The sequence below is a fragment of the Palaemon carinicauda genome, chromosome 8 (assembly GCF_036898095.1).
Source record: "Palaemon carinicauda isolate YSFRI2023 chromosome 8, ASM3689809v2, whole genome shotgun sequence".
In the NCBI taxonomy this organism is placed as follows: Eukaryota; Metazoa; Arthropoda; class Malacostraca; order Decapoda; family Palaemonidae; genus Palaemon; species Palaemon carinicauda.
In genome coordinates this window covers 103999670-104026699 of record NC_090732.1, presented here as the reverse complement: position 1 = coordinate 104026699, position 27030 = coordinate 103999670, and the positions used below count along the sequence as shown (strand labels likewise).

At 38.9% G+C, this 27030-nt stretch overlaps 1 protein-coding gene across 3 annotated transcripts in view; it reads right to left on the bottom strand.

The window, feature by feature from the left end:
• The window catches only part of Myo10A (Myosin 10A), a 418782-nt gene that overhangs the window by 213557 nt on the left and 178195 nt on the right, over nt 1-27030 (bottom strand). For 2 of the 3 annotated variants that reach the window (XM_068378794.1, XM_068378795.1), the window contains 5 exons: nt 25873-26074; nt 24421-24686; nt 15584-15768; nt 14719-15069; nt 30-284 (listed from right to left, as the gene is read on the bottom strand). In XM_068378794.1, the coding sequence (XP_068234895.1) occupies nt 30-284; nt 14719-15069; nt 15584-15768; nt 24421-24686; nt 25873-26074 (1259 nt within the window). The remainder of the gene's footprint in view (nt 1-29; nt 285-14718; nt 15070-15583; nt 15769-24420; nt 24687-25872; nt 26075-27030) is intronic. The other variant, XM_068378796.1, reaches the window with a different exon arrangement.

Below are 27030 nucleotides of genomic sequence, written 5' to 3'. Positions count from 1 at the left end.
ATCTTTTAGAAAACTACTTTTGTACTAACCTTGGCATCCTCTGAAGAACTGGATAGTTTTTTCAACTGTTCAGGGACAGGCGAGGAGAGGGCAGCAGCTTGCGAAAAAACAGGTCCAGGTCCTGAAACACTTGTATCTAACATAGCTAGAGGGGGCGGGGGTGACAATGGACCATGGAAGCCTCCTCCTCTTGATGCACTCATAGCGGCAGTGGCTCCATCAGCTCCAGCTTCATTTTTTTCTGTACTCCATAGCTCACTATGTTCAGGCTCTTGGAATGACACCTGAGTGAGAAAGGTTTTTCTTGTCAGTACCATACTTGGAAATGTACATGAAATAACTACTGTTTACAATATATAACTGGCAAAATAAGACTAAAATAGGATTGCAGATTATGAATAAATATTCTACTGCATGAAGATAAATCTAAAATTAATTTGTTCAAAATAAGCTTTAAAACTTGAAATATATCAACATGAAGAAGGTATCTGATAAACACATTCAATATATCAAAAAAATCTATCACCCTCAAAAGTAAATAATTTCCATAATAAAAGTTTTACCATTATAATGAGTCTTTAACTTTCAATATTAGTCATTCTACTATACTGTACTTCAAGTAAGCAGGTAAAGAAGGTGAGAAGTAGCTGGCACAGAATACAAAAGAAAATACAAGTACAAGCAATAAAGTCAATAATCTAAATTTCTGGTGATAATAGTAGTAGTGGCATATTTCTTCTTTGCAGAACCAGGTAAACTAATGCTAGAAAGGAAAGAAGCAACCTAAACACAACAAGTGCTAAACAATAATTTTAAAAAGCATGTACAGTACTGTATAATGTATCGCAGAATTTTCAACATTGACCGTTTTACATTCAGAGTTAAAAACTATGCAGCAATTCACGAATATTCAGACACCCTTTAAAAATGCTGTCCACCATCATTATTTATATTAGAATAGTCCTACTTTAATCATTACTTTCAAGTAGGAATATAAGCATTGACATCTTGTTAAAGCATTTTTATTACAATTACAAAACTCTCTTAGTTAAATCTCCCAATCCTTAACCTGGACCTGCTACACTTTCACTTGGAATGGGAAATGAATAATAATCCAGTGACAAAAAAATTAAAATAAGTACTGTTAATGTTACAACAACAACAGAAAAGAGCATGGTGGTGATAATGACAGTTATAATGGAGAATAAAGTGTGAAGGGGTACACAGGTGGTTAGGTATAAAGGAGCAGTAACAAATTTTATCACTGGAAGAGGTGAAATAAGATGAAATGTAAGCAAGCATATGGGTCCAAAAATAGATTTAGGAAATTTGAAATATGAAAAAAGTTATATGAATAAATAAAAATATGGTGAAGACACGAGTTATCTTAGGAAACAGGATATGTATGTGATCGTAGTATATGCACAACAAATAGTGACAAATAAAAACAAGAATTAAAGCGTATGTAATCATACCCATTGAAAGAAGGACCACAGTCAGAGTATGCAGTATCAGTAAAAGGATGCCTATTGTACAAAAAAATCTGGATAGATACCATTTTCAAAATAGGAAGAAAATAGAAGGGGAATGCAAAGTACAATTTTTCGAGAGCCAAGGATTAAAATTGGTACTCAAAATGAAAATTAATATCCTCATACAGTACAACATAATTGGGAGTGAAGACACTAGCAGGTATATCAAAAGAATTTAATAAATAAATTGACTCCCCTCAAGGATAAGGACTTTTAGCAGAACCAGAGAAGGCTGTAGTGGAAATATGTAAAAATTAAAGAACAAATAGAGGAGATTTAAAATCAAAGTATGCAAAATAAAGCAATGGTGCACAGAAAAGAAGAAAAAAATTGTCAGGAAAGTGGCCATATGGATTATGTACGAGAATGTTGTATATGTGTAAGGATAAATCTAATACCATTTGACAAAATGCAGATGGAGTCACTCGAGATACTTACGACTGCAAAATATAAAAGGATTAACAGAATTACAATACCATTTATCTATTTTTATACTCACCTGATGTTCAAATAGCTTCAACAAAAGCTTGGTTTATCAATGTTTACCCAGAAAAAAATTATCAGAAATGAATATCTATTTTCTTTCCTTTCAAAAGACATGTCCACAATAAAATAAGAATTTTAATTTGATCATGCCACATACTTCCTAGAAAAATACCTTGTGGCTTATATACTATTATTATTATTATTATTATTATTATTATTATTATTATTATTATTATTATTATTATTATTACTATTACTATTATTATTATTATTATTATTATTATTATTATCATTATTATTATTATTATTACCAGACAGACTGCAACCCTAGTTGGAAAAGCAAGATACTATAAGCCCAAGGGCTCCACCATGGAAAAGTAACCCTGTGAGGCAAGGAAACCAAGAAATAAATAAACTACTGTACAAGAGAAGTAATAAGCAATCAAAATAAAATATTCTAAGAACAGTAACAACATTAAATCAGGTCTTTCACATATAAACTATAAAAAACTTCAAAAAACAAGAGGAAGAGAAATACGATAGAACAGCGTGCTAGAGCGTACCGTCAAGCAAGAGAACTCTACCCCAAGACAGTGGAAGGCAATGGTACAGAGGATATGGCACTACCCAAGACTAGAGAACGATGGTTTAATTTTGGAGTGACCTCCTAGAAGAGCTGCTTACCATAGCTAAGGAGTCTCTTCTACCCTTACCAAGAGGAAAGTAGCCACTGAACACATACAGTGCAGTATTTAACACCTGGAGCAAAGAACAATTGTTTGGTAATATTAGTGTTGTCAGGTGTATGAGCACAGAGGAGAAGGTGGAAAGAATAAGCCAGACTATTCGGTGTATGTGTAGGAAAATGCAAAATGAGCCATAACCAGAGAGAGGGATCCAATGTAGTACTGTCTGGGAAGTCAAAGATTCAATAACTCTCTAAGCAGTAGTATCTCACTGGGTGGCTGGTGCCCTGGCCAACCTACTACCTAGTAAAGTAAAGTAATGAGACACTCTAGTGGTTAATGGCAAGAAGCAAAGCACTATGGCCTCTTTTTCCTTTTAGTCTCTCTATTCTATCAGTTAGACATACACCTCCTCCAAATTGTGATAAATTTTATTACATTTCTAAGTATCCTTCTTCTGTATTTGTTAGCAATTACCGTACTCCACGGGGAGAGTACTGCGATTTAAATTACTGTTGTGATGAGTGCGATTGTCTCGTGGTTCCTAACAGGGAAAGTATGTTTCAAATATCAGCAGGGATGATGAAGATGACATAACACCAGCATCTTTCTCTAATACACAGCCAAGTTTTGATAGTGACAGGCTTTAAAACTCTTAAGTTATTTAGGTTCCTTTTTTTTAAATCTCAGAAGGCCAATGACTCTTTGCTAGTAGACAGCAATTCTAATCTTACCTGCCTGGTAGCCAACCCTAACCTGAATTCCTAAGTTGTGTGTACTGGTAATAGAGATCCATTCAGTAAGGGTTCTCAATGTCCATTGCACCTTACAGAGTTGAAATTCCCTTGCAGAACCTTGAATTCTTTAATTATTATAGAGCCTTCTGATGATAAACTGTTGCATTCCTGCATTCCTAGTCACTATTTCAGATAACTAGAGTCTAGAGTGTAAGGCAGAAGACCGAGTTAGCACTCTGGATCCTAATATCAATCCACTTGTTGAAGTAAGTGCCCAAAAATAGAAAAAAAATATCATCAAAATTCCTTTAATTAATCATGGATAGCATTTCATATCATATGATTCTCTTAGCTTTTTAATGTTCTTGGTAATATTTCAGTTAAACCTCATTGGTTGCGTTATTTTACAGATGCCAGAATGCTTCATTTGCTTCCAAGCTCAGCCACTAGCTAATCATGGGTTAACGTTAGCTGTGTAAATGTAAACACAAATACAGAGTACTTTTATCGCATAAAAGAGACTTACTATGGAAAACACTTAAAAGAAAATAGTAGGATTATTTCTACTCAGTGAAATATAGAAAAGAAATTCTTTTATAACAGATTTGAAAGACAAAATGATGTAAAAGAATGACTTACAAAAACTAAAATATAAAGAAAGTACCATAAAGGCATCGTTGCAATGTCTTTGCCTTAAATCTGAACCTAAGCAAATTATAGGGTTGTGGTGGTCGATGTGGTAACGTCAATGGCTCGGGAACGCTAGACTGGGGTTCTAGTCCCGCTCAAACTCGTTAGTTTCTTTGGTCACTGCAACCTCACCGTCCTTGTAAGCTAAGGATGGGGGGTTTGGGGGAGCCTCTAGGTCTATCTTCTGAGCCTTCAACAGCCATTGCCTGTCCCTCTTTGGTCCTAGCTTGGGTGGAGAGGGGGCAGGGTGCTAATCATATGTATATATGGTCACTCTCTACTCGATAGGGCAATGTCACTGTCCCTTGCCTCTGTCATTCATAAGCGACCTTTAAAACTTTAAATGCGCAGCACCTCTCATACAACTTATTATAAAGAAATTGGATAGAAGTATGTTATGTTTTTTTGTTAACCTCCTTTACAGGAAGATGAGGAGGAACAAGATATGGAGCTATATCCTGAAAATAAGTCAAGTTCTGATTCTGTTTTTTCCTATTACGTGTATTTGGAGATAGCTATTTCTGAGACTATGCATACTTTTCAATTCTCCCTTTCTATTGCAAATAGAGTCATTAAGTTATTATGTCAATTACAAAGAAACACTGGTAATTCTAGCTTAGTTTAGTCTTTACTCCCTCTACACCTCAAAGACATTTCAACTTGTATAAGTTACCTAATCTTGTTCTTGTGTGAATTTAACTTAATGCTTTGAGCCCATCAGTAATGGCAAAATAAAAAATCTTTAAATCCAGGGTTTGAAAACTGGTGTACTAAAGCATTACTATTGTTCGTAATACAGTAATGTATTAAGTGTTCTTGAAATACTTTCCTTGTAGTTTCTGTAATAGGGGTTATTTTTCATGTTATACTGTAGAAGGTTCAGTTCTAGCAGAAGCTGTCTACTTACTCTGCTATGTATAAGATGAAGAGACTTGTTTAAGGAAGTAAGATGCTAAACCTTACATTAGCCCTTCAAGAAAAAAAGTATGATATGAGTTAGTGGCTGAGCTTAGAAGAGAACGACGCACACAGCCATTTTAAACATAATGCAATCGAACATATTTAGCAAATATTTAACAGAATATTTAAAAAAAACATTTAGCCAAAGGAAATCATTCAATTTGCCAATAATAAGAGTTGTAAAGGACATTTTTTTTCATCTAGAGTAGTGATAAAGTATCCAGACTACCATTTCAGTACATAAGGGATAAGGGTATTTAAAGGCACTTACTTAAGCAATTGGAGGGCTATAAGGATCCGGGCTACCACCTTGGTCTTCTGCCTTGCAAATTCTAAGTATCTAATGAACAGCTAGAAAATGTGAAGTGCAAGGGTTAAGCAACAGATTGGTCAAAAGTAATTAAAGAACTTAAGGCTTTATGAGAGGCTCTCGAATCTGGGAGATGTGTATGATCAGAACCCTTACTGAGTGATACACTAGTAGCACCAGTTGCCCACAAAGAATGATAAGAAAATGCTTAATTATTGGTAAATATGTGAATCCCAATAATAAAAAAAAATATTCAATCTGAGAATTCCAATAATGAACAGAAAAAATATTCAATCTATATCTAAGACTGGGCTATCAATGCACTAGACATGAATAAATAAACACAGTAAATGAAGAAGAGTTTATGCAAATCTTCCTATGATAAGAGAATGCTTGATTATTGGTTAATAAGAGAATCCCAACACTATTTAGAAATAAATATACAATCTATACTTAAGATTGCATTAATCAATACACCAAAGACACAGATAAACAATGGGACAAAATAGGAATGATGGCTTAGACCAGATGAAAATTGAACATGACAAAATATAGAGAAATAAGTTACCGTATTACCCAACTAACCATTCAAGGAGAAGACCTGACATATAAACCATTAATGACATCAATAACTGATTTTCAAACACTTAAATCATATTTTTTTTATATTTGTGCATAATATTTATACTTTATTAGCAGTTTACTATTACACTTGTCTATATTTCACAGAAATTTTGTCTGCTATAAGTGTGGATGCACAGTATGTAAATTCTGCAGATAGTATTTCATAGACAATCATTGTTATCTCTAATTATTATCATAGAATTGTTGTTAAGAATTTCTTTTTATTGTATTGTTTTATCATTATCACAAACCTTTCAATAAAGCAAAATATACAGTAATATAAAAAAGGGTTGAGATAAGAAGTTCAGACCCTTAAGGTATTAAATATATACCATCCTGAGGCTCACAAAACAAGCAAAAGGGGGTGGGCCTTAATTCAACAAAAGCAAGCCTCATCCTTTACTATTTTATCCAAGGACTATCACTGTACAGCACAGATTAAATATTATGCTATAAGTAACATTTGATGACTAACATTTACAATTTGTATCATTATTATCTATAAGAATTATTAAACTCATTATTGGATATTAAAATATATATATATATATATATATATATATATATATATATATATATATATATATATATATATATATATATATATATATATATATATATATATATATATATATAATATATATATATGTGTGTGTGTGTGTGTGTGTGTGTGTGTGTGTGTATTTGCACAATTTGAGAGCTTTCATTAAAAATATTTTAGTATCATTGGTATTACAGTGCTAACATTATTCTTACTACTCTCCTCCGTTTTCTTTGATTTCAAATTAAATGATAATCTAAAGTGAAAGCTTTTAGAAATATTTTTCTTTAGATCCTAGAATTATGAGAAATACTGTGGTTAAGGGTCTCATCTTCAGAATTCAACAGTGTTGAATGCTGTACTGTATAAATTTAGTTTGTTAATTCAGAGGTTAAACATTTCATTTAATCTTATTTTAATGAAACTTGCTTAGTAGGCATCTTGGGATTTGGCGAGTGGAAAATTTAAATCTTGACCAACTTTTCAAAGTCATAGGTCAATTCATAAGCAAACATTTTAACTGGTGTTTTGATGAAGCCTGTTATGTAAATATCTTTGGGTTTGTGGTTATTTATGAAAAATATTTTTACATAGACCTATATTCTTTAAATCACAGGCTAATTTGGATGGACAAATTTCCTGTCAAAGCACATAATCTTTGAATTTGTTGTAATTTAGTAAGTAGGAGGCTGGGTGATCTTTTTGATCAAAAGTTTTTGGGCATTTCAAAGTCCAAAACCCATTTATTTGTCAATATGTTAGTTTTGTTTGATTTTGATACTTCATAAATAGGTACAGTACATAGATAGTTCATGATTATTTCCAAATAGTATTTCAACATGGACTTTTTCATGAGGTTGCAAATGAATTCGCTTTCTATAATTTTGATGAGATTTAGTAGGAAAGCTGACTACTTCAGAGTTGGTTTGGTGATTCTTTTCCTAATAACTGAATCATAAGCCAATTTAAAAACTAAAATTTTAGGATTTTCTTCTTAAGACTTTAAAAACTATGTTAGTTTGTGATTTCTGGTCTTTCAAATCTTTACCAGGGGAGATAATACCTAAGCTCAAATGGTAAAACATAACTTGGCAGGATATGGTATACAATTGTCTTCGAAATAATCAAAGCTCTGTATTTATTCATTCCTCTAAAGCCTACCTTTCTTATAGCTTCCTTTATTACTTTTTAATATGGTTTCGACACAAAATGTTTATCATCATCTAGGCTTTCTAAAATGTATAAAAAGTTACTGTAAAGGCTGCATTATATAATGCAGGTGGTGTAAAACCATTTATGAAGATGGTGGTGATTTTGTTGAATGGCAGTACCTGTACTGTTCTGGTCTCCATTTTTGCAGTGTATAAGTAAAAACCACCTTATCCTGTTCTTTATTCAGTGGGGTAGGTTTTGAGGGATCCAAAATCCCAGTGTGTGTTGGTAGATCGATCAGTTACAGAACAGAATCATTCTGAGTTGGTCACCTCCTTTCTGACATCATTTACTTCCCCTTACTTACATTTCAATCTTATAAAGCAATTATTTGCATCACATATGAAAACTGCATAAAATTGAAAAAGAAAAACTTATATTTTGTAAACTCAAAGCACTGTCTCACAATGAGGACCTTCCTCTCCTGTTTGGAGTGTAAGATGTGGAATTTTGACAGTGACACTAGAAGTGATTTACTAGATGAAAAGTGATAACTAGATACTGTACCTATTCAATAAATTTTCTATGCAAATATGCAGTATAAAACAATAATAGAAAGTACTGTACTGTAATAGGGAAAGGCACTTTGGGCTCCACAAGGCACTAGAAGAGTTGGAAGACTCAGGCCTACATGGCTAGGACTATGAAGCATGAAGTAGATGATGAATGGAGAAGTATTGAAATAAAAGTTCAAGATAGAGACAACTGACGAAATCTAACCAAGGCCCTTTGTGTCAATAGGCATAAGAGGAGGAGATAATGATAGTAAAACAGTTTTAAAACAATAGAAAAACAAAATTCTTTCAGACAGTTCAGCAAGCAGAAAATTCAAATGTTTAATTTTCATTATTGCAAAGGAAAAAAGAAAGTAACATCAATCATAAGGATATTCCTTGAGTAAGAAGCTATCCATCCCATTTCCATTAAGTTGATATTTTTTATGTAAACCAATAGTTAGTATCTAAAGAAAACCTTGGAATAAAAAAAAATAACTTGTTTATATTTTCCGAGATACAAACTATAGTTTGTATCAAAGTTCCTTTGTCCCTCCCTGTAAGTGGGTACAGAGCTCATCCACTTGAGAAGAAAGCTTCTACTATATGTAAAAGTGAAGAAAGTAAAGTTTTTTTTATTGATTAAAAGGTTTTTAAACTATCATGGATTTAATAGTATTTTCTAACATAAATTTTTCAGTTTGTCTGCCCTTTCAAGTCCCAAAAAAGCTCCAGTAATAAAGGAATTCTTATGCTACTGAAAATATACTTAATAAATATTTTCCTTACTTTTTATAAGAATTAAAACCTATAAATTCATATGTTATCTACATCAATAACCACATGCATTACTATATACCTTCAAAACAGATTATCAAAATAGAACAGTGTCTATAACACTGTAATATGTGTAATAAATTTTACCACGATCACGCAAAAAATTAAGAGACATCTTGATCATTCTTTCAAATGATTCACAAGTAACCTCAACCAACTCTGAAACATGATGTAACTTACAATAGCTTTCTTTACATACTCAACATCCTAAACTGTAATTTTTACATGTGTATTTACTGGAATTCATGTACAAAAAGCATTTACTGTAAACCCGATATGTCTTTTAATGACATATTGTATGGCCAAGTTTAACATTTGTTGAATGATAATTCAACTCAAATTCTTATGAGTTGGAACTTCTGTATTCAGTACAGTACTTTATCATGTTACCTTATTCTATTAATGCAGTAAATCTCAGTTGCTACATATCTATTAAAAACCATACCCATCTTTGTGCACTATGAATGCTACACTGTCCAAGTTTATATAATGTCTACAAATCATTCTTATCTAACCTCTACATGAAGAAAAAATACTAAAACTAGCAAATTTTATAAGTAATTTGTATCTTCCTTAGCTATATAAACCTGAGTTCCTTTAAAAAAAGGAATGTCTTCAGCAGAGTTGGAATCCCCATTAAAATCATTAAAAAGGGTAGTTAATGAAAGGTGGTGAACACAGGCCAGTAGCCCCACCCACTTTCCTGTCAAAGAATCTTCACTTTTGACCTTTGCTCAAGACTGACAGGGGCAGGCTGAGGTGGGAAGTTTAACTTTAAAGAACTCAGGTTTGTATGGTTATTAAAAGTACAAATTGCTTTTAAAATTTGTTATTTTACAAATAACAAACCTTTCATACTTAAAAATAGGGAGACTCACTTATTGGAAAGTAGGAAGGCCTACTAAAACTATATTGGTTGGTTCTTTTTCTTCCCTGGAAAAGGCCAGTCTAGGTAGGAAGGCCTACTAAAACTATATTGGTTGTTTTTTTTTCTTCCCTGGAAAAGGCCAGTCTCCCTGGTACTGTGCAGGAGTAAAGGTGATGACTCCAGCAACTTCCTATCAGTCCATCATAGGTATGAAAAGTCTGATAAGACCTGGTCAGCACTTGGTTAAAAACCTGGTACTTGGTCAATGAAGGAATCTCCCCTCCCCCAAAAAAGACGGTCTGGAATTAAATATCTGGTGAAAGATGGCCAATAGACAGGTATTCAATTGGCCATCCTGCCCCTCATAAAGGGAGGATCAGTCAGATAACTATTTTTACAGATTCGGTCTTAAAAGATTGTAGCTCAGAAACCTAGCTTTCCAATACCAAAGTCAGATCAGCAATGAACAGTACTTATGTTTCATACCTAGAAGAAGGGAAGAAAAGAAGCAAAAGAGCCAGTGTCACTATACTTAAGGGTATATTCCCTCTAAAACCTTTAAAGAGTGCATCCAAACCCCATCACCTGTCTGACTGCAGATTCTTCACAGTCTACGTGGGATCAATACCCGACTTCATGAGCAGTAGTTTGAGCTACCAGGAAGATCGGTCTAAGCTTCCCGTCTCACCAGAACAGGATGGTTTTGAGGATCCCTGGTGGAGGTGTCGTGTGAAACAAGCTTCTTCAACTTGTAAAGTGGCTGAGCATATTCTGCCAACACTGAGCTGGGAAGTTGCACATGAACACTACCAGTCTGCAAGATGGAGGGGATAGCAATCTAGAAAAGGTAGTAAGGTAGTGAATATCAGTCTTGAAGACCAGTCACTACCCAGGACTTGGCACTGTGCTCTGTCTCGTTGCCCAATGGTAAGATAAGCATCCCCATACTTGTGGTAGCCAAATAGGGGGAAAAGCTGTTCCCTTAAAATTTAACCAGTATGGGGGCCTTGAAAGGGCTGTGCCAATACAATATCCATTTTAAAGGAAGAGATTGTTTGTGATCCTGAATAGGGACTAGAGATGGTCACAGCACCCTTCTTACCACAGACTTTGCAGACATGGCTTTTCCCAAAGATTAGGTTTAGCAGCAAACTCCTTCAAAGAGACTATGTGATGGATCATGGAGTCCTTCAAAGTGGTTCACTTCTCCACCACTGCTCGCATATTACTCCTTGGAAGGAGAAACATGACTACCAGCACCTGCAGCAATGGCTACCTCTGGAACAACTTTACTTGAGTCAGAATTTTTCCTCTTCAAAACCTAGTAAGCCAACTGGTTCGCTGATTGGTGTGCCATGAAGATCACTACCTTCTGATCAAACATCACAAGACTTCTCTATCCCTCCAAAGACTAGGGATCCATAACTCCATTGTTCTTATGAAGTACATCCCACGCCAAACCACCGGTCCCACGAGACTGTATAGAGGGTGACCATGGCTGAGGAATCCATGCCCTTCCCTGCTCAGAGGCGAAGAAGAACGTACCATCTAACTCAAGTCTCCCCAAGAGGAGTACCTCAAAAAGTGCACACACTGATGGGCAAACCATAAGGGGTGATGACGCAGCAGACTCTGTCACAAAACATTCAGTGCTTTAAAAGTTCAGTGGCAGAATCTTGTTTGCCTGTCCGAGAATGAGAGAGGCCTAAGATCCGTTGATCTAATCATCTACTTGAACTAGAAATACTTAGCAAACCCTGACCATGGCAGCTCCAGAGAAAGCCTTGATCATGGTAGCTCAAGAGAAAGCCTCAACCCTAGACTTCTTCGACTTCTTCTTCTAAAAGAAATATCAGAATCAGAATCAAAAGAGGATGAGGAGAAAGAGCTATAAAAGGGGCAAGGTAGCTTCCTCCTCCCAACCTTCTCAGGCTCAGCAAGCAGGGAAGCCAAGGTCTGAGCTAACATTGATGATAAAGCTTCCCCAAGTGGAGAACTACATGGTTTGAGCTAGAAACCACACGCTGGGTGCCCTCTTCGCAACACAGGATACAGCAGTACCATTTCAGAGAGGGGAGCAAAGTACACCATTCAGGTAGGAAGGTTGAAGGAGTGACCAAGCTCTTCCAACACACATGGTAGACAGAGAGTGAATATGGGTCTGCATGGGGCTGCGCACCTCTGTAGCCAGAGGAACCTGGCCCAAGACCCACGGGAACCGTGACACAGCGCCACGACCGCGGCCCTGGGCATCAGCCGTTCATGCCCACCATCCCAAAGATGAGATCGTGTTGTCAAGAGCCCTATTCTTGTAACTATGACTGGCCTTCCTGTACTTTTTTTACTTATTTTCAATATTAATAATATCATTATCATAAGAACCATCAGAATTGGAAAAGGAAGAGAAGGAAGATGAAGATGATGAGCTGAAGAGAAGCAAACTCGCTTCTTCCTCCTACCAGCCATTTCCCCAGGCTCTGCAAGCAGATAGGTCAAGGTCTGAGTGACCATTGACAACGAAGCTCCCTCAAGGGGAGAAACCACATAAGTTGTTCGAACAGATACCACAGCACTGAGGAACACTGTCACAGGCAAAGCGTTAGGCCTCTTCACTCGCACTCATAACACAGATACAGGGAGGGACTGGGGTCATTGACACAGATAGGAAGGGAGCCAAGAGCCCCAGGTTACAGGCAAAGGGGTGACAAGCATTGAGTGATGGGCTTAGGGGAATGGCATTAAAACTAATCTCAGAGGACAGGCACCAGGACAACAGATTTATCAGTCATGGAGCCTTCTTATACCCTTTTGGTTTCAGCCCTTTCCCTCTCACAGGGGATGAAGCCTTGGATTAGAGCTTTCTGTTTGGATCACCTCTGGAGTCATTAAAACTGATGGCACTGGGATCATTGCTGAGTCACTGGTGTCATCACTGGGAGCACTGGCGACACCAGGGGTGGAGTAGCTTCAGCTATACGGTCCCTCAAAAAGACATCGAGGGTCTACCTGCAAAACCTGAGGAAGGAAGGCCAGCCCTTCCATGGGTCACTCATCATTGGCGGTCTGCAAAGAAGATTTTCCAGCATACGTTGGAGCGCGGCAATCACTTCATACTCCACCAACACTGGAAAAACTTCCCAATGTAGATCAGAGTTCTTGCTCCTGATACATACTCACAAGGCCAAGGCAGGGACATATACCCAGAAACTTCAGTGAACAGCTAACTCAATAAGGAGCGTAAAGTCTCATCAACATTATCAGAATGACACCGGAGAAGACTAACCCTTCCCAGTTCTAAAACAATACTGTATGTCCAACTTTAACAGGCAACTGCAGTCTACACTCAGTAAAAGGGGATAATTTTGAACAGTTATGCCAGTAATCCCACACAAAGTGGATCTATGGTCAGTCTTGTCATACATCAATAAAAGTATCCAACCTACACTTGCATTCCTGCTTTGTTCCATCATCAACATATAGCCAATATTAACCATTCACTCTAAAAAGTACAGTATTAGAAAAATTCAAACAGTCTTGGATAGGATGAAACAGTACGATTGCATTCATTAAGGCCGAAGACAAAGGTAAAGTCTAAGAAGAGAGTGGGCAGGGCTACCTTCCTCATGCTCACCACCTGTCATTAACTTCCTCCTTAATGATTTCAATGGCCATTCCAACTCCACTAATGGCATTTCCTATTCTAGAGGACAAAGGTTTTCATATACACAGGAACAAATATCTCTATACTTAGCCTCAGTTTTGTAGAAGATTAAATCAATAACAGTAAGGAGTGAATGAAGCAAAATAATCATGGGTCTAGTATATGGAAAATCTTCCCATACTCAGTACATAGCTTTGACTGACAATATACTGTATGCAGGGGTGAATTAAACACTGGAAGTCCCTTATAAATATGACTAACACGAAAAATTTTCAACTTTCAATATTTAAAAGTTTGTGTGGCTTACGTTGAATACTACATAAAATCTTTCAGGACAATAAGTTCAATTCAGACAACTGGTTTCCCTAGACACAAGTAAAAACTTTAATTAGGACATGTAATAGACATTATAAACTGCCTATCTTAGTCATCCTTCACTTTTAACTTTAAAATCTAAAACCTCTTTCACAATTTTGGAGAATAGGTATCAAGAGTTTTATAAATACTATACTTAGCTACAAAAGGAAGTGTTGTCCTGTAAATGTCTACATATAGTACAAACAAATTAATATGTGCATTCAGCAATAAAGTGTGATGAAATAAAGCAAATGAACATGGCCTTTCAATGAAAAGTAGCATATGAAAAAGAAAAAGGATAGTAAAAATGAAGTTAACACAATATGACCAGTTAAAAGCCCAAAACCTACCATCTACCATCTATTATAAAGAATAATTTTTGTAACTGCATGTACCAAGCAGGGTATATTCATAAAATCTTGCATCTAAGAAGCCCAGTTTGTTTTTCAATGCCTAAAAGCACAACACTTAACTTTCTATTTTGAAAAAAATACTTGCAATTCATCTGCACTTTTATTGGTTCCACTTAAATTGTTAAAACTTATGTCTCTTATCATAAGATATGTAGTTTAGGAATCCTTGCCAGTTCATTATTTTTTTTTAATAAAATTCTAATGCAAAATAAAAGTCCTTAGGAGAGCTAAAAAGCAGATAACTTGCAAATAGTTATAGAAATTAATCAAAATAGAAGCAAAGCAGTGAGCACTTTTCACTGCAATGTACCTTGTTGTTGCTGTTGGTGTTGGCAGCACGTCTCTGTGGGACAGAGTATGTATCTCCTCCCACTTGGTAATGTCCTGCACCTACAGGTCCTCCAACAGCAGGTCCCCCCATGCCCCCCAAACCACCCATGCCCATGTGGGACATAGTTGACAATGGTACTCCAGGACTCACTGGCACAGCAGAGGTCACTGGAATACCTGATACCATGGACATAGCGGCAGTCATAGGAATCCCAGTAGGTAATCCCATACCTGGGGTCATTGGTATACCTGTCATGCCAGGCATCATGCCAAACATGTTTAAGCCAAGGGCACTCTGAGGACCATAGTCTTGCGATGCCAAACCTAGTCGCTGAAGAAGACATTGAAGTTCAGTCGTCCAAATGAAAATTAGACAGAGGGAAAGGAGCATAGATACAACCAAGAAAACTAATATTGAATTAAAAGCAAAATATTTTTAAAGAGAAAGAAGAAAGAACTCACAACACTAATATTTAATTTTAAACATGCAGATCAACCTTAACTTTAGATTTTAAATACATGCATGTAGATCTGTAATAATTAAGAGAAATTATCACTTAAAGTCTGTGTTGTGCAAACAAGCATTATAAAAAATTTATGGTAGATTTATCATGCCATCAATACATACTTTAGCAGTTTCATTCAAGTTATAGATGGACTGAAGTATTCATAAAACTATCAATAATACAAATGTTATTTAAAGCTTTTCTGCATTCAAAAGTTTACAGTTACAGTAATTTTATAAATAATCATAAGCAGTCAGGAAGGTTTACCTCACGTCAAAATCATATTTCAGTTATTCATCGCCATTCCTGTTCAACTAATATTAGACATGCAAAACTTACTGGAACAGATTGACTGAGAAGCTGTTGCAAGGCTTGATTTTGAGCCATCAAATGCTGCTGTATCTGAAGGTTCTGTGCAACTGCTGACTGTATAAAGGCTCGCTGCAAATTTTGTTGGTACACTATCACTTGATTAGGGTCAACATTCCCTTGTTGTGGTACTTGCATTCCAGGCATATTCATCCCTGTAAAAATTAGGTATAGTAACAGTAGTTTTGTGTTGAGAAAGATATTGAATTAGCTCTTTTCAACAATGTTTGCCTTAAAGTTCTATACAAGAAGGAATTTGCAAAAGTGCATATTCAGAATTTAAAAGAATCTCTTTATTCTATGCTTCCTTGAAACAAAAATATCTATAAGGTGTCCTTTTAAAGTCTTTGTAGTATACCTAACTTTCAAGTAATGATGACTTTTGCTAATTATGGAAGTAATGCATTCTCTTCAGTATATAAGAAAATTATGAAGAAAGAAAGAATACAGTACAATGTATCTTAAATAATGACATATAATGAAATCCTTCTCAAATCATTTAATCATATGCAGCAATATTATACTGTACACTATTGTAAAGCAAATGATATTAGAGCAGTAACCACTGCACATATTTTTGTTCAAAATTTATCTTTAACAAGAGTTCTTGCAACAGATGTGTGAAGAACAAACTCTGCATTAGCTGGTCATTGTTTAGAGAGTACCTGGTACAAATTCGAAAATGTATTTAATTATTTACTAATAATTGTAACAGGGGGCATATTGGAATTATTATATTTGATTTTTACGTTTATATCAATTTCATTGAAACTTTGGTTTACTTTGTATCAAATCGTATGGTCAATTATGAATTTGTATTTGAATTACAGCTTCCAATGAATCCCTTGAGTTAATATACTGTATGTTGATTTAAAAAATATTTGTTTGGTTTCTTCTATCAATTAAAGTAATTTGAAAGGAAAGAGGAAGTTTACCTTTAGGTGGGGTTCCCCTTTGTATTTTCCATATTTTATTTGTTTTGTTTGTGAGATGTAGATTATGGTTTAAGTTGTAATATTCATGGAAATAAACATGAATTTTAAATTAAAATTTATTATTTCTATAATCACATCTGAATATAACTAGTAATGCTCTCTCCTCCACACTTTTGGGGTGATATTTACCTTTGTTGTTCAAGTCCACCTAAATCTGAAGATAATTTTACCTTGTTTATGCACAAGCTCTAGGCTATCTCTTCCCATCAAATGGGGGGAGGAGGGGTTTGGTGGCTAATTTGAAGGAGGAAGGGTACAAACAGGGGGGGGGGGAGATTGGAAGGAGATTTTATCTAGTTTGATCTAGAGGTTATCAAGCTGGCTCTTACACTTCATAGCTTGTTTTATTTAGAGGTAAGTATGGAAATATGTTATTTTTATTAATAAAATAAATTTTTGAATATACTTACCCGATAATCATGTAGCTGTCAACTCCGTTGCCCGACAGAATTCTATGGAGGGATACGCCAGCTATCACAATACTAGAAGGGGGTGTACTTACCAGCGCCACCTGTGGCCAGGTACTCAAGTACTTCTTGTTGACACCTCCTCAATTATTCCTCGGTCCACTGGTTCTCTCTGGGGAGGAAGGGAGGGTCGATTAAATCATGATTATCGGGTAAGTATATTCAAAAATTTATTTTATTAATAAAAATAACATTTTTCAATATTAAACTTACCCGATAATCATGTAGCTGATTCACACCCAGGGAGGTGGGTGAAAACCAGTGTACAAGATTAAAGGATAGCTAAGTATCCCATATTTCATATAACAGTTATCTCAAATAACAATGAAATAATAAGTACCTGGTAAGGAAGTCGAATAGAACCGTTACTCTGCCTCTTTATTTAAAGTTCGTCTTCCTTACTGAGCGCAGCGTTCCTCTTGGAGGCTGAATCAACCCAAAGGTGCCAAAGTACACGGGGTTGCAACCCCTACTAAAGGACCTCTACCAAACCTTTAACCTAGGCGCTTCTCAAGAATGAATAGACCACCCGCCAAATCCAAGGATGCGGAAGGCTTCTTAGCCTACCGTAACAACCATAAAAACAACAATAAAAGTATTCAAGAGAAAGGTTAAAAAAGGTTATGGGATTAAGGGAATGTAGTGGCTGAGCCCTCACCTACTACTGCACTCGCTGCTACGAATGGTCCCAGGGTGTAGCAGTTCTCGTAAAGAGACTGGACATCTTTCAGATAAAATGATGCAAACACTGACTTGCTCCTCCAATAGGTTGCATCCATTATGCTCTGCAGAGAACGGTTTTTATTAAAGGCCATCGAAGTAGCTACAGCTCTTACTTCGTGGGTCCTTACCCTCAGCAATGCAAGGTCTTCCTCCTTTAAGTGAGAATGTGCTTCTCTGATCAGAAGCCTTATATAATACGAAAGCCCATTCTTGGACATGGGTCTCGAGGGTTTCTTGATGGCACACCATAAGGCTTCTGACTGTCCTCGAATAGGTTTAGACCTCTTAAGATAATATTTGAGAGCTCTGACAGGGCAAAGAACTCTCTCTAGTTCGTTACCTACCATGTTGGAGAGGCTAGGTATTTCGAACGATCTAGGCCAAGGACGTGAAGGAAGCTCGTTCTTTGCTAGGAATCCAAGCTGAAAAGAACATGTCGCAGATTCGGTTGTGAAACCAATGTTCTTGCTGAAGGCATGAACCTCACTGACTCTCTTAGCTGTTGCAAGGCAAACGAGAAAAAGAGTCTTGAGGGTGAGGTCCTTGAAGGAAGCTGACTGGAGAGGTTCGAACCTAGATGTCATAAGGAACCTTAAGACTACGTCTAGATTCCAGCCTGGAGTGGAAAGACGACGTTCTTTAGACGTCTCAAAAGACTTGATAATGTCTTGAAGGTCCTTGTTGGAAGACAGGTCCAAACCTCTGTGGCGGAGAACTGAAGCCAACATGCTCCTATATCCTTTAATCGTAGGTGCTGAAAGGGATCTCTCATTCCTAAGATGTAGAAGGAAGTCAGCTATTTGGATCACAGAGGTATTGGTGGAGGAAATTGAATTGGCTCTACACCAGCTTCGGAAGACCTCCCACTTAGACTGGTAGACTCTACGAGTGGAAACTCTTCTAGCTCTGGCAATCGCACTGGCTGCCTCCTTCGAAAAGCCTCTAGCTCTAGCGAATCTTTCGACAGTCTGAAGGCAGTCAGCCGAAGAGCGTGGAGGTTTGGGTGCAACCTGTCTACGTGAGGTTGACGTAGAAGGTCCACTCTTAGAGGTAGAGTCCTGGGGAAGTCGACTAGCCATTGACGTACCTCTGTGAACCATTCTCTTGCAGGCCAAAGGGGAGCAACCAGCGTCAGCCGTGTCCCTTCGTGCGAGACGAATTTCTGCAGAACTTTGTTTATTATCTTGAACGGAGGGAATGCGTACAGGTCGAGATGGGACCAGTTCAGTAGAAAGGCATCCACATGAACTGCTGCAGGGTCTGGAACAGGGGAACAATACAGCGGAAGTCTCTTGGTTATGGAGGTGGCAAACAGATCTATGGTAGGTTGACCCCACAAGGTCCAAAGTCTGTTGCACACACTCTTGTGGAGGGTCCATTCCGTGGGAATGACCTGATTCCTTCTGCTTAGGCGATCCGCTGAAACATTCATATCGCCCTGGATGAACCTCGTGACCAGAGTGAGGTTTAGACCTCTTGACCAAATGAGGAGGTCCCTTGCGATCTCGTAAAGGCTCCTCGAATGGGTCCCTCCTTGCTTGGAGATGTAAGCCAAGGCTGTGGTGTTGTCTGAGTTCACCTCCACCACTTTGCCTAGCAGGAGGGACTTGAAGTTCAACAGGGCTAGATGAACTGCTAGCAGTTCCTTGCAGTTGATGTGGAGAGATCCTTGTTCCTCGTTCCACACTCCCGAGCATTCCCGTCCGTCCAAGGTTGCACCCCAGCCCGAGTCCGATGCATCTGAGAAGAGATGAAGATTGGGGGTCTGAATGGCCAATGATAGACCCTCCTTGAGAAGGAGGTTGTGCTTCCACCACAGGAGAGTGGTCTTCATCTCTTGGTTGATAGGGATAGAGACTGCTTCTAGAGTCGAGCCCTTGTCCCAATGAGCTGCAAGATGGAATTGAAGAGGGCGGAGGTGGAGTCTTCCTAGCTCGACAAACAGGGCCAGTGATGAAAGGGTCCCTGTGAGACTCATCCACTGTCTCACTGAGCAATTGCTCCTCTTCAGCATGCTCATGATGCACTCTAGGGCTTGGCTTATCCTGGGGGCCGATGGAAAAGCCCGAAAATCCTGACTCCGAATCTCCATTCCCAGGTACACAATGGATTGGGAGGGAATGAGTTGAGATTTCTCTATATTGACTAATAGACCTAGGTCTCTGATTAAGTCTAAAGTCCAACTGAGGTTCTCCAGACAACGACGACTCGTGGAGGCTCTCAACAGCCAGTCGTCTAGGTAGAGGGAGGCTCTGATGTTCGACAAGTGTAGGAATTTTGCTACATTCCTCATCAGATGAGTAAAGACCATAGGAGCTGTGCTTAGGCCAAAGCACAGGGCTTGGAACTGATAGACAACCTTTCCGAAAACGAATCTCAGGAAAGGTTGGGAGTCTGGATGAATGGGAACGTGAAAGTATGCATCTTTCAAGTCCAACGAGACCATCCAGTCCTCCTGTCTGACCGCTGCTAAGACCGACTTGGTCGTCTCCATCGTGAACGTCTGCTTGGTGACATACTCGTTGAGAGAGCTGACGTCCAGCACCGGTCTCCAACCTCCTGTCTTCTTGGCCACAAGAAAGAGACGGTTGTAGAAGCCCGGGGATTGATGGTCCCGGACTATAACCACTGCCTTCTTCTGCACCAGTAGCGACACCTCCTGTTGCAATGCTAGCCTCTTGTCCTCTTCTTTGTAGTTGGGAGAGAGGTTGATGGGTGATGTGGTCAGAGGTGGTTTGAGGCAGAATGGAATCCTGTAACCGTTCCTCAGCCAACTGACAGACTGTGCGTCTGCACCTCTCTTCTCCCAGGCTCGCCAGAAGATCTTGAGTCTGGCTCCTACTGTTGTCTGGAGAAACGGAGAGTCAGTTTTTTCCTTTTGATGTCCTGGATCCTTTCCTAGACTTGCTCCTGTGAGAGTCTGGACGGGAGCTTCCTCGGCTGGGGGCTCTACCACGAAAGGGCGGTATGAACCTTGTAGCAGGTGTATCAGCAACTGGGGAGCGATAAGTCTTGGGGACTGAGGTGGCAACCTTAGACTTACGAGCTGATGAGGCTACAAGATCGTGCGTATCCTTTTGTATCAGGGCAGCAGACAAGTCCTTAACTAGCTCTTCGGGAAAGAGGAACTTCGAGAGCGGAGCAAAAAGGAGTTGTGACCGTTGGCAAGGTGTAATGCTGGCGGAAAGGAAGGTACACAGTTGTTCCCTTTTCTTCAACACCCCTGATACAAACAACGACGCTAGCTCACCCGATCCATCGCTGATGGCCTTATCCATACAGGACATTAAAAGCATGGCAGAATCTTTGTCCGCAGGAGAAGTTTTCTTGCTGAGGGCCCCCAGGCACCAGTCGAGAAAGTTGAACATTTCAAATGCTCTGAACATCCCTTTCAGTAAGTGATCCAGGTCTGAGAAGGTCCAACAAACCTTCGAGCGTCTCATAGCAGTTCTCCGAGGCGAGTCCACCAGACTTGAGAAGTCAGCCTGGGCAGAGGCAGGTACTCCCAAGCCTGGTGCTTCCCCTGTGGCATACCAAACGCTCGCTTTCGAAGTGAGCTTCGTTGGAGGGAACATGAAGGAAGTCTTGCCAAGGTGTTGTTTAGACTGCAGCCACTCCCCTAAGATCCTTAAAGCCCTCTTAGAGGATCTAGCTAGGACAAGCTTAGTATAGGAGGACTTAGCTTGTTGTACGCCCAGCGAAAACTCAGATGGCGGAGAGCGGGGAATAGCAGAGACAAAGTGGTCTGGGTAAATCTCCCTGAGTAGAGCCAAGACCTTACGAAAATCAATAGACTGTGGAGAAAGCTTGGATTCGTCCACGTCTGATGAGGGATCAAGGTGTGCCTCCTCATCATCCGACACCTCATCACCAGAGTGTAGCGAAGAGATCGGACAAGAATGCTGAACCGCAGAGTCAGAACGGGTAGGAACAACAACAGAGGTTTCCTCTTCCAGTAACTGTTGAGGGAAAACCTGAGGCTCAGACTGCAAAGGCTGAACAACAGACGAAGCAGAAGGAAGGCGCATGGGTGAAGGAGGTTGACTCCTAGCAAGAGAGGTTGAACCCAAGGGTTGCGCTTGCTGAGCGGAGGACGGAGGCGGAGCAGACCGTTCCTGTTCCTGTGATATAAGCGGAGCATGATGAGGTTGAGGCTGCGCAGAACAAGGTAAAGTTCTCGCAAGCTGAGGCTCCTGAGGCGCAAGTCCAGGGTGTAGAGGAGCTTGCCTAGAGGAGGGTTGAGCTCGCTGCAGCGATGGCTGAGCAGACTGACTCATAGACGGGAGAGGTTGTTGTACCTCAACCGAGAGTTGCACCACTGGTGGAGCAGCAAGGAGAGGCGGAGGAAGAGTGGAATAATCCTCCTGATCCCAACGTAAAGGTTGCCTTAAAGAAGGCTGAGGCTGAACACCACTGGGAACAGCGAACTCAGAAAGTGGCTCAACATCGTACGCCTGGCAGATGGTGCTGCGACCAGGCGGAGCGAGCGCAGGCTGGGCGAGCGCAGGCGGAGCGAGAACAGGCGGAGGGAGTGTAGGCGGAGGCGGAGGTGCAACACTCTCAGCCCGACACTCACGCATCAAGTCCGAAAGCTGAGCTTGCATGGACTGAAGCAGAGTCCACTTGGGATCGGCAGAAACGATAGTAGACTGAGGTAAAGCCTTAACAGTCGAGCTCTGTTGTGGCAGAACCTTACTCCTCTTGGGCGGAGTACAGTCGACAGATGACTGAGGCGAGTCAGAGCTGAGCCAATGACTGCAACCTGGCTGAGCACTCGCGGACTGGACTCTACGTTTAAGCGGTCTCGAGACCTGAGACCAACGTTTCTTCCCCGACAGTTGATCAGCGGACGAGAATAAGACGGGCTCAATCGTCTGCAGGTGGGAGTGACGGTCTTTGGAAGACACGCCCGCAACCACCGAGGATAGTTCTGTGCGCCTAACAAGGCCTGCCGAACCCTTATGCCCTTCGACATTGCTTCTCCCCTGGGCATGGGAGCTTGCAAGAGGTCCCGGACTGGGAGGACGACAGGCTCGCACAGAAAAATCCTCACGCACCACACTGGCACTAACACTAGCACTAGGCACTGCACCGACACTAGCACTCGTCACAGCACTGGCACTAACTCCACCCACTGCACTCTTGACCTTCAGCTCTTTAACTTCGGCCATCAGAGACTTATGGTCACTTACCACTGACTCTACTTTATCGCCTAAAGCCTGAATAGCACGCAAAACAACTGACATATCAGGCGGAGGGCACACAGTAGGTTCGGGGGTAGCCACTACAGGGGTAAGAAAAGGTAGGGGATCATGAGGTGAGGAAAACAGTGAAGAGTGAGAAGAACTCCTCCTAACTCTACCTCTCTCTAACTTAGTTGAATATTTTAAAAGACGGACAAATTCCAATTCGGAAAGTCCGGCGCATTCCTCACATCGATTTTCTAACTGACAGGGCCTGTCCCTACAGCCAGAACAAGCGGTGTGAGGATCTACCGAGGCCTTCGGAATACGTCTATTGCAAGACCTACATCGTCTATGGGAGGGGGCTTGCGAAATGTCAGACATCTTGTAATCCAAAGAGTTAGCCAAAGGGGGTTCCAAAAACAAGCAAAAATCGTTATCGTTATATCAGAACTATATAAAAGCTATCTAGCTAATATAAGAAGGATTCCAGTAAAGCGACAGCCGTTAATCTGAGAGAATACTTCACCAAATATCCGTGAATAAACTCGAAGACCATAAGCGTATCCCAGAACGTCTTGCCGGAAGCACGACAGAGGAATAATTGAGGAGGTATCAACAAGAAGTACTTGAGTACCTGGCCACAGGTGGCGCTGGTAAGTACACCCCCTTCTAGTATTGTGATAGCTGGTGTATCCCTCCATAGAATTCTGTCGGGCAACGGAGTTGACAGCTACATGATTATCGGGTAAGTTTAATATTGAAAAAATACATTTTAAATTTAAAAGTGTAAAGATAATGTTACTCTGTTGCCCTATTTTCTTAAATAATTACTGGTGTGAAAAGCTGCAGGGAAATTACACAACAGGCCCAAACACACCCATTAAAACATTCTAATGTACATTTACACTACAAACAATATTAAGTATATTTTTTTTCTGTAAAACAGAACCTCAAATATCAGATATCGGAGAAGAGTAGCTGTGACAAATTATGTCAAAATCAAAGAGCACAATTAAAATGAGACCAAAAATCTATCAAAGAAAAACAGCAACGTATTGCCATGTAACATGAAATGACATTTCTCTTTCTTAGGGGCTGCCTACTATCCAACACTGCCCCTTTTCTGTAACAACTGGATATTCAATACTTAATCAGTCATCTTTGGTCAGTCTTAGAGCCATCAACAAAATAACAGGTTTGTATTTTTAGGAGTACACTTATGCTCAATAACAAATCACTTGTACTTCCAAAGTCAACAATATAACAAAAAACTAGTTTTGGGAGGACATGTGATTATTGAAAGCCAACTTACTTAGACAAAGTTTCAAAACCCAGGCCAAATATTAAAGTTTTGATTCTTATTAAAATTTGGTCTCTCGTGAAGAACCAGAAGAAAACCACAACAAAAAAATAAAGCCCATTTAGATGTAACTTACCACCTGACGAATAAAGAGGCATTGTATTTGTAGGCAAGAATGGAGGAGGAGAATTAGGAGTACCAGACGTTGAGGTATTTGGAAAGAATCCAGCTGATGTGGTTGTTGGATGTGCAGCCGTTTCAACTTCAGCAGCACCCTGACCACCACCTTTTAGTGCATCAAGGAGCATGGACTCTGTAGTGAGTGCTACAAGAGACTCGTTCAAATCAACTTCTTGCAATACATTAAGTAGACTCTGGCGTCGGAATGATCCTTGACGTGTTCTAAAAAATATACAGTATGACAACGAATATTCATTTTTATTACACAAAGTAACAAATAAATACTCAAAATGAACATATTAAAATTCATAAAATTACTGAGTAAGCTACAGGTTAGATTTTATATTTTAAGGCATGCCCCATGCTTACGCAAATTCACCAGTATAGTATAAACTTACATAAGACCCACATTTAGGAATTTCAATTGTATCTGCACTAAATAATACATCCACATTTCTGTCAGTAAACATATCTACTGTTACATTAGGCATTCCTTTCTTCTGTACCACACCAACAAAAATCTAAAAATCAATACTATAACAGTAACAGAATTTTACAGTTTCTTCCACTCCAAAACTTTTTTAGAGTTTTCCCTATCTTTCTTGTTGAATATGAGATGCTCTTGAAAGAAGGTCTCCAGTCAGGTACTTCACACTGTGTGTATTTTATTAGTTACCACGTACAGACATTAAGAAATATATTGGTAAGTAATTAAGACTTAGTTCCTCAATGAAATATGTAAAGGAAAACTCTCACAAATAATAGTTACTAACGAATTTAATATCACAACAATAATGTATTTCTAAAAATGATGCTCATATATCCCACACTGAATTTTCCACAAAATCAGAAATGAATCTATAAAAACAAAAAACTTATTCAACGACAAGGAGTTTCAGATTTAAGTTGGATGAAAGACTAAGAAAGCAGATGACAAGAAAATTAGCAATCTCTATACTGTATGATGTATATCTATATTTTGCTGATTGGATTTTATTGATACTAGTTTTACTGGTATGCAGAATTTTTTGGCCTTATTTTTTATTCGTTATGAGGAAGGAGACTAATGATATTATTAGACCTCCTTGACAATGTCATTCACAAAAAACAATTCCTACTTATGATTTTACAGTGAAATTTGTAAACAATAGGCAAATCTCCAATAGAGCTTCACATGAATGCTTAACATGGGAAGAGACTTATCAACTACTTCAATACTGTACCGTGTATACCATATAATCACCCATGAATGGTAATCCATAAAAATTGACCAGAGAATAATCAAATTAATCCCTCTTAATCTTGGAAATAATTTACTTAGCAAATTTCATGAAACAAACATTACATTAGCTGGTATCTCAAAGAAAATATTCTAAATCATAAGAGCCAACATAAAAAAAAATCCTACCTCGCAAACAGAACTGTGTCATCCAGATCAAGGTCATCTCCTTGACTAGGTTTTTTACTTCCACCTTTGATTGAGGCAGCAAGTGAACGAGCATCAGAGAGCTCATCGAGTTGAGCATTCAAGACCGGCATGAATAGATCATCAACAAACTGGTCAACATCAGAGGCTTGAGATGGTACACGCACCCGACGTACATGAGACGCTGAAAAAAATGGATACTGGTGTAAAACAGTGTACTATTGACAATATCCTAATATTCATATAACATATCTCAAAAGTAATTTGTATTTTTCCTAGCTATACAAACCTGAGTCTTTTCAAAACAAGGAATGTCTTCAACGGAGCTGGCACAGCCATTGAAATCATTGACAAGGTAGTCAATGACAGATGGTGAGCACGGGCAAATAGTCCCCCATGTCAGACTCTTCACTTTTTATCTCTAGCTCAGGAGTGAGAGGGGTTGTTGAGTTGGGAAGTTTAATTTTAAAGGACTCTAGTTTATATAGCTAGGAAAAATACAAATTACAGCACTCTTTAAATTTGCTTCTTTCCAAAACATATACAAATCTTTCACCCTTTAAAATAAGGAGGCTTACTTATTGGTGAGTGGGAAGTCCCCCTAGAATCAAACTCACTAGTTCTTTTTCTTCCATGGAAATGAAAGACTCACTGGTCCCTTAAGGGGGCAAAGGAAATGACTCAAGCAACCTCCTATCAGCCCATTATAAGGATGAGCATGCTGATAAAGCATAGGTAGACCTTGAGTGGTACCTGGTACTTGGTCAATGAAGAAATCTTTCTTCCCCGAAGGAAGATGCAGTCTGGAATTGAATACATAGAGCAGGATGGTCAAGGATAGTATTCATTTCACAACTCTTTCCCTCGTAAAGTGAGAATAGGGAGAAGTACTAATTACAGATCCGGTCTAATATGAATGGTGCTCAGAAAGCCCAGATCCAGCATCTAATGGTATGAAAACTTTATTCCTACATAAGGGGATGGAAAGAAGAGGCAGCAGGGCCAGTCATTCTACCCTTCCTCCAGAATTACAATCTAACATGTTACTACTGTATAGACAAGATGCATCCTGTCCGTTACGCGAGATAGGCTAGCTAGACATCTATAGAGCTGTCATAAAAGGCCAAAAACAAGTGTTGA